The sequence below is a fragment of the Brachycentrus maculatus genome, unplaced genomic scaffold (assembly GCF_059751285.1).
Source record: "Brachycentrus maculatus isolate JH-2025_06_01 unplaced genomic scaffold, ASM5975128v1 h1tg000068l, whole genome shotgun sequence".
NCBI lineage: Eukaryota > Metazoa > Arthropoda > Insecta > Trichoptera > Brachycentridae > Brachycentrus > Brachycentrus maculatus.
The window spans coordinates 1,767,373-1,781,872 of record NW_028280822.1 but is presented as its reverse complement, the minus strand read 5'-3'; the positions used below and the strand labels follow the sequence as shown (position 1 = coordinate 1,781,872).

Below are 14,500 nucleotides of genomic sequence, written 5' to 3'. Positions count from 1 at the left end.
AAACAAATATATTATAAATATATTTTTGTGGGGTAACTTGGATTACCGTAAAAGTAACTAAAACAAACTGAATAAAAGTATAAAATAAACTAGATTGGAGAAAAAGTACAGCAAGGGCCATAAAAATAAAAAAGATCGCACATATGTGTACTTAGAGTATAATAAAAAAATATGTATAAATAAGTATTTTGAAACTATTCGGTTCGATTATTCAACACTAGTTAGTAAACAAAATAGATGACGTATTACGTATATTTACAACCTAATATATATATTATATAACCAAGTTAGCATATATAGCATAGTTTTAGCCAAGTTGACATTTTCAATTGCGGAAAATTTGTGTTGAAAAGTCGAATGGTGAGCATATTGTCCTCTCAGGATCTTTAAAAACTATGCTTCTCTGCATTGTATGTATGTCTCTACTAGAATCAACATCTCTCTCACACACACACACACACACGCACACACACGCACACACACGCACACACACACACGCACACACACACGCACACACACACGCACACAAACACGCACGCACGCACACACACACACACACACACACACACACACGCACACACACACACACACACAAACTCTTACACACTTCACACATGCACATTTTCTCTCATAGATACGTGTTCATTTGCTAGATCTACACTAAATATTTTGTTCTAATCTTTATGTTTCTGTGGTTAACTATAATTGGTTTGTTTAATGTTCATTCTTTTAATGTTTTGTTTCATATATGCTGTTGTTGTTGACCCAAATGAATAAAATATTGGACAATTTGACATAACAAAGCTAGAAATCAAATAAGCCGAGAAAAGTTAGCGAATATCGTCCCGATTGGCCGAATGAGTAAAGTAAGTACATATGTACATATTGATTAAAAATTACACCGGCCATGGCTTTAGCTGAAAATGACCAAAAATCAGATTGATACAAAATAAAATATTATCTTCCCTTATCCTTACTTTTCGATGAATAAGCTCTTGAAAATCGTTCACAATCTTTTATGTCACGAATCAATTCCGCTTACGATTAAACGTCTCATCAGAGAAACACAAAACATACCCTTCCGTTATCCATGGCAACGTTACCCGGAACTCCAATATGAATCTATCTCACCTGATTTTTTTCACCGCAAAAAATTGTAAAGAAATAAATAAATCTTCGAAATGGACGGTGGAAATTCGAGGCTTCTTGTAATCAGACGAGAAAATTTGAAAGCTGTCCCACCGCATACTAATACAGAAGCATCTCGGCTTCCTAACAGATTGCTCTTGAAAAGTAATTTTTTTGCCAAGTTGCGAAATTTATTGAAAATGTGAAACAATATAAAATTGCATCCCGTTTTAACTGTGAATTTACATTAAAAAGCTTTCAATATACCTGTCACTGCCAATCTAAATATGTGAATACAAGTTTGTAAATCCATCACCAAATTTTCTAGAAGTACCCCGGTGTAGGCAGTGAAAGGGATTAGTATTTAGTTCAATTAGTCACACAGACGGTAGGTACACAGACGCCCACAACCCCGACCAGCACAGCAGACAGACACGGAATAGTGCAAAGACATTTACAGAGAATGGTCAGTCATCGCATTTCCACTCAAGCATTATTATTGAAATTGAAAATGCTTACAGCATGTGTCAAAAAGCACGCTCTCCAGCATGAGCTGTGTTTAGTATTACGTGTGTTGCTGTTAATTTCGGCAGATGGCGCTGGCGTTGCAGTCAAATAAGCTTTTATTTTAAAATATGTTTATTTTGTCACCTGTCATATTTTCGTTCATCAATTCGTATATATACGCGTATTTAAATTCAACTCTGTGTCAAAATTTCAAAAGCAATCTTCATAAAAAAACTACTTCAAATAATGAAAATAAGCCATACTTGAAAATATGTAAAGCTCAAATATATTTGAATTTTTCTGATAGAATAATGTCTCAATTTATTTTATTTTGTTTTTAGTTTTGGCATAATAATTCATAATATTATTTAACACGCCGCTCTGTCAGTTTCTCCTGCAATGGCGTCTAAAACGACAGCTATAAAGATTGATACACAACTAAAAATAAATAACTTTTATCATTCGAAAAAAATCCTCGTTACCATATACATGATATTCATGATACAAGGTATTTAAAATTTTATTTTTAAATGTTTCTCAAGCCGTAATTTTTTTGAAAGGTAAACAGAGGCAATTTTTTTAAATGCTTTTTAAAGGGATTTTTTTTTTGTTCAAATATTTTATTTGTATTTTTTCTTCAAAACATATTACAAACATAAGTCATACGTACATATAATATTCCTAATGAGTAATTTCTATTTCTCATTTTGGGACATGGGATTAACGTTAACAAGACTGGAACACAAATAATAAAGGATAAAAAAGATTTTTTTTTCAAATAACCAAAACTAATACATGGCAAAATATAAAAACAATAAACAGGTATAATAAATAGGCATAAGAAGCACATTTAAAAGAAATAAATGAGAAAAACGTAAGGTAAAAAGCATATTTGAAATAAACAAATGAGAAAATATTAAGAATGAGAAAATATAACAAATGAGAAAATATAAAAATAACATAAGGTAAAAACAAAATGAGAAAATAAATACATAAATGATAAATAGTGACAAATTTAAAACGGTAAACACAACTAACTTCATGAACTACAGACTCTCTCATCAACAGGTGAAAATACAAACTGATGACGAGAACATTTGTAGTACTCGAAAATTGTCGAGTTCATTAATAAACTCAACAGTGATCTTATATCATCATGCCGTTCCACAAAGTCAATATGGCGACCTTATTTGGGGTGTTTAGTTGAAGAAGTAAAGAACTGAGTCCTTAAAAGGTATGACTTTTCTATTAAGACCACAAAAAATGTAAAAGCTGTGTAGTATGTTTGCATGGGCGTACATTTTATAAAGGCATAAAAGCAGTGCCTACTTTACAGATTCGTCGATATATTTTTACATTGAAAATTTTATTTTCTCGCCAAAGCTAACGGCATAAGTTTTGGAGCTAAAACATTAAAAGTAAGGAAGTTATATAGTTTTTTTTTATTTAAGAATATTTTTAGCGAAGAAAGATAAATATTTAAAATTAAATGTTATTCATATCTTTAAAATCACCCAATCTTACTCATTTCTACTCCTGTCGTGTCATTGCCCTTATTGCTAAATGTTGTGATCATCCTCTTTAGTTGTCTTCCACCTCTCTCGACACCCGCCAAACGCTAGCTCCAACCACTGGAGAACTTGTGGCAGACTTAATTTTGCGTATTCTCAACATTATTAATATTTAAAGCATTAACTTTGTGGTTAGTCATTTTTACTTTTATGCCTTTTTATAAAAATGTAAGTATGTAACCACTCACCGAAATTTTTATGTCTACCGGTTTCGAGACGTACCGTCTCTTTGTCAGGACAAAGCATGCAAACAATACTTTTCTTCACTACCATAGCACTGTTTACACACTTAAAACTACACAAAATGTTTAACGCATGCGATTTTGGTCCACCCGAAAATCAACATACACTAGGGGTTGCAGCACAAACATGCATTAAGAGCCGAGGTCTAACATGCACTAGGGATATAAATTGATTTTTTCAGTCAATAAAGAGGGGGAACTTCCTCTTTTTCTTCTATCTTAGACCCCTCCCATGATCATAAACTTTTCAAGGCTCTATTCGTTTCTTCTTCCAATGTGCTTCTTCTACTGCCTAACAACCTAAACGAATCAACCATCATGCCGCTTCCCCGTAGGGGTGGGCAGATAGAATAGGACGCCACATCAGTCTGTCTTGGCAAACTGTCTTCGCCCCTTCCACGTTCGTGCATCTCCTCATATTTTTGCTATTATTTCTACTCCTGACCTGACCACTTTTTGACTGACAAGTATTTGACATACCTGATCATTCCAAGTTTTTTTCGGTCTTTCTCTGCTCCTTTTCTTATTTCATCCGCTTCATAATTTTGTTTTACCGTTCTTTCCTCACTCATTCGTTCGACATGTCCAAACCGTCTCAACAAACCTTTTTTAAATTTTATTGATAATGCTTATCTCAGCCTTGCATTATTTCCTTATTTCACCATTCGAATATCTATCATACATCGTTTTGCCGCACATTCGACTTCTATTGCCTGTCCAGATTAAAAACCTTCTGCACGCCACTGGGTGTGCGTAGGTAAGTTTTTCGTATTTTCACCCAGACAATCGCGTGTTTTTTTAAGCGCGGCTTTTGCCTTTGAAATAAGTCGTTATTTGAATTTATTTTTCACCGTATAGGTGTGGAAACAAAATTGCGACAAAATAAGACATATTTTTTGTATCAAAGATTTCTTTATTATAATTCCAAGAACGTACTCAGGGTCGTTTCAAGATATTTATATTGAAATACATCATATCACCAATTTGCGCGATTCGAGTCCTAAGAAAAAATAATCCTCAAACGAAACTCAGCGTTCTTACGAGTCACCATAGGTTACATTCCTAATTGGTATATATCAAAGCTCTGTATATGTTGACAGATTTATATATAAAAATATATATTTTTAAAAATATATTAATTGCCTTGGAAAATGTTCCCTCCCTATTATGTACAAGAATTTACAGCATATAATTTATATTTGAAGCACTAACTTTTTGATTTTCCATTTTGTAATTAAAATGTAACTTTGTTTTAAAATCACTAAAAATATTTTATTATAACTTAATTATAATGTCTACCGGTTTCGAAGCTAACCGCTTCTTTATCAAGACTGATTAATACTGATTAATACAGTATTAATCAGTCTTGATAAAGAAGCGGTTAGCTTCGAAACCGGTAGACATTATAATTAAGTTATAATAAAATATTTATAATGATTTTAAAACAAAGTTACATTTTAATTATAATTTATACCATATTTGGTTTATATGTCTTAAAAATAATGCTGGACGTGTATATGGTAGTTCATAAAAAATGATAAAATGAATAAGGTCGATCCCTAAAAACAATATAGAATATATAACAATACAATAGACACGATGGATTCATGGCAACAAAAAACATAAGTTACATATCGCTCACTCCTTTCAAGAACGTCATAAATCAAAAATCGACAATTTTCAGTTGTGCATGTTTTCGGAATGCCCAGAAAATCTACTATATTCCAGCAAAAGAGGCATATTTATAACTTAATATTTACCCGCTACAGGGCAGAAAGTGTTGTTTTTGCATTTTTAAGAAAATGTATTGTTAAGTTATTTTTTTAAATAAACTAAATATTTTTCAAATGGAGAAAAAACGTTCAGGTTTTACCTTAAAAGATCTGTTGCACTGTTAAAATTTCAATTAGTGGCTTGATATTTATTTTTAATACATTGTATTATATTTATAAACTTTAAAAACGTTCTCCTGAAAAATCAAGTTTTTTGATTTATGACGTTCTTGAAAGGAGTGAGCGATATATATACATATATATATATATATATATATATATATATATATATATATATATATATATATATATATATATATATATATATATATATATATATATATATATAATATATATATATATATATATATAAATGTTTTCTGTCACCCCCGACCTAAACATTATTCGGATTAAAAATATTTTAACAAAATATAAATTTAACACGATTTTCGGGGCAATTATTTTCTTGTCAGTAATATCCAGAGGGTACTCAATCATGCGTAATAAATAAGTCTAAACTAAAATTCTTGTAAAACCTTTAAATTATTATGAATTCGAGTGAACCTTTCGTATTTAGTTTGAAAGTGAAATAAAATAACTTTTTAAGTACTTGACTTTGTATGACATTGAGTCATATATTTTAAATATCACCATATTTTTTTTTTATTTATTTAATATAGTTACATTTTTTAAATACAATTTCTATACATTTATACTTATGGCAAACTTATAATTTTAGTTTCGCTGTGTCTCTCCAAAAAAGAGACTGCGCTCTTGGGCTTGGAGAGGGACTCGCACTCATGGTTTATTGTTTTATTTGATTAATGGTGTTTTTCTTTTCATTCATGTTTTTTTGAAGATTTATATGTATTAGGCATTATTTTTTCCATCTTAAGAATTTTGATATCTTCTATCTTTTTTATTAAGTTTAGTATCACAGCATTTTGAGTGTGTTCAAATACATATTCACAAATCTGGATTATCTCCAATTATAGGGGTTATCTTTCACATTATTTTTTGACATTTCATCAAAGATGAAGAAGGGCATTTACGGGGCTGACGACCGTCATAGGCTGGTTTAAGTGATCACTTTACACACGTGTGTAAAGCGATTACTTAAACCAGCCTATGACGGTCGTCAGCCTCGTAAATGCCCAGACTTCGATATTATTCTTCATCTTTGACGAGATATTAAAAAAAAATAATGTTTAGTATTACATTTTGGAGTTGCAAAATCATTTTGGAATCTCGAAGATATGTTGAATATTATATATATATATATATATATATATATATATATATATATATATATATATATATATATATATATATATATATATATATATATATATATATATATATATGTATTTATATATATATATATATATATAAATATATATATATATATATATATATATATATCTATATATATATATATATATATATATATATATATATATATATATATATATATTTATATATATATATATATATATATATATATATATATATATATATATATATATATATATATATATATATATATATACGTACAGGGTGAGTCATATTTAATATCGGTATGTATATATTAAATAACTTTAACATTTATCAACCAATTGATTTGAGTAAATATATTTTGAAAACGTCAATTCAGTTCAATTTTAACTATGCATCATTTCACACTGAAACAATGCGACAAAACAGTGACGCTATACATTGAAAATAGACGTTCAGTTATGTTAACATGTTGTGCATATCGTCGAAAATATCATGACCAACAAGCAGCGTCTGAGAACACTATTCGTCGTTTGGAATCGAATTCTCTCTTCTATACCTCTACTCATATGCATACGGCAGCGGTGACGAACCTTTTTGAAGTCTGAGTGCCAAATATTTTTTCCGTACAATAATATGTCGCGATTTTTTATTTGAACTGCATGTACAGAAAAGAAATAAGTACATTGGCGGGCTTATTTGCTCCAAAGCAACATCTTCCAACCAACCAAAAACAGACTAGTGATATTGGTCAAAACGTTTGATACCATATATGTACCCGTATACCATAGCTGTTTGCAATCAGGGGGTAAATAGTGCTTGAACATTTAAAAAAAACGTAAATTATAAATTGATGATAGTAAGGAAGGCAAATATTTTTTTCAAATATAAACAAAACATTAATACATCAACAACAAAAAAGGCAAGTACTTATTAATGTCAAAATAAAATAATAAAATTTAAAATAGGCTTAAAAAATGTAGAACCCTTAAAACTGTATTATTATTGAGATTTTTGTTGTTGGATGGTAGATGGCAATTTATTTTTTTAAATCTGTTTTTTTGCTGGTAGCTTTTAATAGAATATAAGTAATAGTACTTTCGTCTGTAAGTCTAAACTTTATAAAAAATTTACCTTTTTTTTTTTCTCTTTGTCTCGCGTGCCATTTGGCTTATCGTGCCCTTAAGGTAGTATTTTACGAAATTGGCAATATATAACTAGTCAAAAATGACAATTATTTTTACCGTACATGTTTAAGTTTGCAAATAATTCTCTACTATCATCATATGAGAATCTTTGTATTCCTGGAAGTGAAACATGGAGTTGGCAAAAGAAAAATGAAAGTAGACTGAATGCAGTCGAAATGCGATCTCTCAGAAGAATGTGCGACAAAACGATGTATGATAGATGTGCGAATAGCGAAATAAGGAAGGAATGCAAAGCTGAGATAAGCATTTTCGATAAAATTAAGAAAGGTGTGTTGAGATGGTTTGGACATGTAGAACGAATGAGCGAGGAAAGAACGGTAAAACAAATTTATCAGGCGAATGTTATTGGGAAAAGAAGCAAAGGAAGACCGAGAAAAACATGGCACGATCAGGTATGCCAAATACTTGAAAATGGTCAGGTTAGGAGTCGTAACAATCGGCGGGTATGTATGAGGAGATGCATGAACGTGGAAGAGGCGAAGAATGTTTGCAAGGACAGAGTGGTGTGGCGCTCTATCCTCTCTGCCTACCCCTGCGAGAAAGCGGCGTGATGGTTAGTTAGTAAGTTAGTTAGTTTTGTATTCCTTGATATGGAGAAATGAGTGAAACAGACTACGCTCATAAGTACTCTGGCGACAACTTTAAACATACGTTAACATGCATTACGGATTTTTAAAAAGTAATTTACAAAGTTAGCGTTACCAATACGGACACATATCAATATGAGAAGTGCGCTCGGCTATATCGAAATAATAAAAATTTCTAAATATTTTTCCTGTACGCCACATTTTAAATCATAAATTCCAGATATACTTATCTGTATTTTTCCTTTATAATTTATTGAAGGTATTCGTATTATTTTTTAATATTAGTGAATATTATATTATATTCTTTACATCTCACCAAAAGATGTCTCTAGTGAAGTTCTAGTGATTCAAGAACAAGGTTTCTAAATTGGTTCATATATATAGAAATTCCAAGAATTTGAGTAGTGTGGTTGTCAATAATGGGTAGAATTGGTGAATGTTACACGTGTGTAAAGTGATCACTTAAACCAGCCTATGATGGTAATCAGCCCCATAAATGCCCAGACTTCCATATTCTTCTTCATCTTTGATGAGATGTTAAAAAATAATGAAAATAACTCCTGTAATTGGAGATAATCTAGATTTTGTGAACAAGTATTTGGACACACTCAAAATGTTGTAAAGGTATTCGTGTTCTAAAAACATGAACATACATACATACATGTATATTCATATAAATACATGTTTGCTCACAAATCTGGATTATATCAAATTATAGGAGTTATTTGTCATGTTATTTTTTTAGACATCTTAACAAAGATAAAGAAGAATATGGAAGTCTGGGCATTAACGGGGTTTACGACCGTCACATGCTGGTTTAAGTAATTACTTTACACACGTACAACATTCATCAATTCTACCCATGATTGACAACCACACTACTCAATTTCTTGGAAGTTCTAAATATATGATCCAATTTCGAAAAATTGTACAAGAATCACTAATAAAATAATAAAAATGAAAAGGATATTTTCTGGCGTTTCACATGTATGTGATTATAATTAACGATTAGGACCTCGCATTCAAATATAAGAGTTTCTGCTTAATAAAAAAGCTTCTTCATCTCACCAATTGATGTCTCTTGAAAATCGTGAAAATCTCGTGAAAATTAAAGTGATTCAAGTAAAATGGTTCGAAATTGGATCCACCTCTTTAATGCTCTGCCCGGGAGTCGTCTACCTTGTGGGAGGGTCTGGACGGTTCCGTTCTCCTCACATGTGCATACCATTGTCTCAGAAAATATTGTCCTGTTCTATATTTTACTTAGGTGGCATTATAAGGACATGTCCCAACCATGCCATCCGTAGTATCATACATGATAAAAATAGTGAAGGACACCATAAACCAAAGTAGGACACAAAATGCCGAACCCTCTTCTAGTGGAACAGAAGGTCTGCTGATGACAGTCAACAGTCCGCCTTCTCCTGAGGAGTTTTACGTGGTTTCCTCCCAGTAATGAGCAAATGCTGAGAAGTTCCTGTTTGGCCTACACTAGATTACCCCTCCTGTTCCCAACACAGATTCAAATAAAACATATTTAAATAGCTAGAAGAAACAAAAATCCACTAAATGATCTATAAACCTTGTATATAATAAGCAAGGTAAATAATAAATGCAATTCTCATATCGCTCACTCCTTTCAAGAACGTCATAAATCAAAAATCATCAATTTTCAGTTGTGCATGTTTTCGGAATGCCCAGAAAATGTACTTTATCCCAGTAAAAGCGGCATATTTTTAACATAATATTTACCCGCTACAGGGCAGAAAGTGTTGTTTTTGCATTTTGAAGAAAAGGTATTGTTTAATTATTTTTTTTAAATATATTAAATGTTTTTCAAATTGTGAAATAACCTTCAGGTTTTACCTAAAAAGATGTGTTGCATAGTAAAAAGTTAAATAAGTGGCTTGATAGTTATTTTTAATAAAACGTGTAATATTTTTAAACTTTAAAAACGTTCTCCTGAAATATCAAGTTTTTTGATTTATGACGTTCTTGAAAGGAGTGAGCGATATATAAAAATTTAAAAAAACCATGCCATCTGAGTGTATTAACTCCTCATGTCTCTTCTCCCAACCCCGAGGATTCCGACGCCCGGTAGGGCGCTGACGACCATTCACCGACTATACTCGAGATGCCTCACTGAGCTGGTAGGAAGCCAAGGAGATGGCGCGTTACAGAGTGACTTGGAGACGTCTCGTGTTGGCCATATGCTCCACCTAGGGAGCGAACATGGATTAAGGAGAAGAAGATATTTGACTATATTTGGTTGCCTCCTTTGGCCGAGTGTATTGACCGCGAGTACGTTGTCCGCAGGTCACATGGTACCGCAACTCGAGGCGGCTGCAGGCCAGCGCCGCCGTGGTGGTGAACAGCGAAGGCCGCTTCCACTGGCTGGAAGTGACCGCCGCCACCCCCGAGGACTCGGGCCGCTGGACCTGCGCGGCGCACAACCAGGTCGGCCGAGCCGAGTGCTCGGCGCACCTGAACGTCATAGGTGAGTATCTCTTCAGCTGTTCTGCTCTCCGGGTACTCGTTTGGGCGAAATATGGATATATTTTGTATTTTAAAAGAAAACATTTGTGGTATGGTAATAAAACACCTCCTCCGTCCTCTTTTGTCCGCCTCCATAGTGTAATGGTCAGCACGCTCGGCTACCATTCTGGAGGTCCCGGGTTCGATTCCCAGGGGGGGGTCAAATAAATATAAGTGATTTTTTCACTCTAATATTTATTCAATATCACCCTGGACTGGTACCTGAAGCAGAGGGCTGATCACCTTTCCTTCATGTGTTAACGATCAAGATAACATTGCGAATATATGCAGTGCCCTATGCACCATCGGGGTGCGAATAAGGGTTTGAAGAAGAAGAAGAATAAAAAACTCCTTATCATTTATCGCTCACTTTGTGTAACCACTTATTCGTGACTACCGGTTACTAAAACTATTTCTAATAAATAATTTACCAAAAAACATTCGTCCAGCTTTTTATACAAACTTGTCCTTTCCTTCTCCTTCCTGCAAATTCTATTTTTTATACCATACCCTTACCCTTTTACTCCCTTCCACACACATACACACTTCCACTCTTTTATTTTATTTTTTATATCTTGTTTTTTTATCGTTATTATAACATACATGTGGAATTGTGTAATTGGCTTTATTTTTATTAATGTAACTATTTTTTATTACATATATTTTTACTAAATGTAAAGCTGTACAATTCCCGAATAAATTAAAAATAAAATAAAAAAACAATAATATAGGTAAACTGTTTTTATTTTTTTATTTTTTGACATCTCATCAAAGACGAAGAAGAATATGGAAGTCTGGGCATTTACGGGGCTGACGACCGTCATAGGCTGGTTTAAGTGATCACTTTACACACGTTAACATTCACCAATTCTACCCATTATTGACAACCACACTACTCAAATTCTTGGAAGTTCTGTATATATGAACCAATTTAGAAACCTTGTTCTTGAATCACTAGAACTTCACTAGAGACATCTATTAGTGAGATGTAAAGAAGCTTTTTACTAAGCAGAAACTCTTATATTAGTATGTGAGGTCCGAATCCTAGATTATATCAAAGTGCTACCATCTGTTGCTCATAAAATCAATTAAAATCTTTATAATTTACTTATGGACGTAAATCAGATAAAAGCAAAATTAAAGGTTAAAATTGGAAATTTAAATGTTTTTTAATGTTTAGAATCAGAATACAAACATTAAAAGAGAATTTTTTTTTTAAATGTTTAATTGTGTTATTACTTGGACTAGTTATTTTTTCTCATACAAGTATGCTTCAAAAGAATCAATCCTTGATTTAGGTAAATGCGTTACTTCACAATTCAATACACCGAGTCGTGTCTGTTTTACATTTACGACCGTTTAAACTTTCGCGTGCAATAGAATAATAATAAAAATGTCTGAATCGAATAGATTTTATTTGCTTAAAATTATCGATGAAATCAGTAAAAGCGCAATATTGTGGGTGTTATTATAAACCGAGTAGGAGTCGTAACGATTGGCAAATTGCCACAATTTACAAAAAATAGTTAAATGGGGCTTAAGCTGATTAAAAATGTCATGTAGTAATCCATCAATCGCATCTCTACTTTTAGACTGGAGTAAGTGAAAAAAAAATAATTAAGATTTCTATTTTCAATTCTCGCCATTTGCATTTTGAATTACAATCAACCGGAAATTATTGTTGCGGTTCCTGCCTGTATGTTACAGGTTTGTCTTTTGAGTGTGCCCAAATCTTGTTCACTAATCTTGATTATCTCCAATTGAAGTAGTAATGAGGGGATCCCGAGGGGTGGGGATGAAGTGTCGGCCTCTGTCCGTACATCCTCCTCCCCCCTCATTAATTGAATAGAGCAATATTTATTTCTTCAGAAATATTTTGAAGATTTTCCTCTATGTGCAGCTGACAGAGAGTCCCTCAGGACTCTATAACTGCTGCGGGTGGATGGTGGGCTCAGATTCCAAAAAAAAAAAGAGTTATTTTTTGATATCTCAAAAAAAATTAAGAATATGGGAGTCTGGGCAATTATGGGGATTTATTTAAGATTGTAATCCTGGATTCAGACCTGACATACAAATTCTGCACAATAAAAAAGCTTCTTCGTCTCACCAAAAGATGTCTCCAGTGAAAATTCCTCTCCTAGAAAAGAATGCACCTTATCTAATAACTTTTCAGAAATGTCTGAGGCATTACTATTTATCATTAGAATCCTAACTGTCCATCAATCCTTCCTCCCTTAGTTTTTCCCTCTACCTCCTTCCTTAAACTCCCTTTTTCCTTTGCCCTCCTTATTATCACCTTTTGTAATTTATGTTTTTTTATGTTATTTGGTAATTTATGTTTTTTTATGTTCAAGTACTATCTACCCTCTGATTGCAAACGGCTATATATGTTATCAAACGTTTGATCAATATCACTAGTCTGTTTTTGGTTGGTTGGAAGATATTGGTTTTTAGCAATAAGGCCGCCAATGTACTTATATATTTTCTGTACATGAAGTTTAAATAAATAAATAAAAATTCTAGTGATTCAAGTACAATGTTTTGAAAATTGTATCATATATATTCATTCAAACCCTTATCCGCACCCCAATGGTGCATAGGGCACTGCATATAAACGCAGTGTTATTTTGATCGTTAACACATGAAGGAAAGGTGATCAGCCCTCCGCTTCAGATACCAGTCCAGGGTGATATTGAATAAATATTAGAGTGAAAAAATCACTTATATTTATTTGACCCCCCCCCCCTGGGAATCGAACCCGGGACCTCCAGAATGATAGTCGAGTTTGCTGACCATTACACTTTGGAAGCGGACATCATACTATCATATATATAGAAGTTCAAAAAATTGAGTAGTGCGATTGTCAATCATGGATAGAATTGGTGAATGTTACCCGTGTGTAAAGGGATTCTTTTAAACGAGCCTATGACGGTCGTAAGCCCTGTAAATGCCCAGACTTCTTCGTCTTTGTTGAGATTTCATAAAATCATATCATAAATAACTCCTATGATTGAAGATAATCCAGAATATGAACAAGTATTAGGACACACTCAAAATGTTGTTACTCTACTAGTGACTAATGGGTAACTGTTACCCAATCCGGATGGTATTCGTAACTTTTTTTCGGTTTGTGTTTCTTTCCAACATTGTCAAATATATTATGATTGAAATATACGTAATCAAAGTTGTGAACTGATAAGCGTGAATAGATTTAAATGATCTAATCCAAAAACCGAAAGAAGTAACGACCAATTTTCAGACATTGTACAAGAATCAGTAGAATTTTCACTAGTGACATCATCTATTGGTGAGACGTAGAAAAGTGCAGTACGCTAAGGGCGCAACGTGTTCCAGTTCCGAAGGCGTACAAGCGGCCGGAGTTCCTGGAGGAGCTGCGCGCGCTGCTCACCGACCAGGGCACGGTCTCCCTGGAGTGCAAGGTGGTGGGCGTGCCCACGCCCGGCCTGCGCTGGTTCAAGGACAGCGAGGAGATCCGCGCGGGCGACGTGTTCGCGCTCACGGCCAACCCGGAGGACGCCACGTCGCTGGGCACCTACACGTGCGAGGCGTCCAACTGCATGGGCAAGGCGTACTCCTCGTCCAAGGTGCACGTCGTGGGACGCGGCAGCCGCGAGGGCTCCTTCAAGCCGGCCGACAGGTGACACTTATCATTTT

The 14,500-nt window shown here is 33.5% G+C and overlaps 1 protein-coding gene across 3 annotated transcripts in view; it reads left to right on the top strand.

Moving 5' to 3' along the window:
* The window catches only part of LOC148311314 (uncharacterized), a 124,454-nt gene that overhangs the window by 29,545 nt on the left and 80,409 nt on the right, over positions 1 to 14,500 (top strand). For all 3 annotated transcript variants that reach the window (XM_088256876.1, XM_088256874.1, XM_088256875.1), the window contains exons 3-4: positions 10,607 to 10,787; positions 14,180 to 14,483. In XM_088256876.1, the coding sequence (XP_088113002.1) occupies positions 10,607 to 10,787; positions 14,180 to 14,483 (485 nt within the window). The remainder of the gene's footprint in view (positions 1 to 10,606; positions 10,788 to 14,179; positions 14,484 to 14,500) is intronic.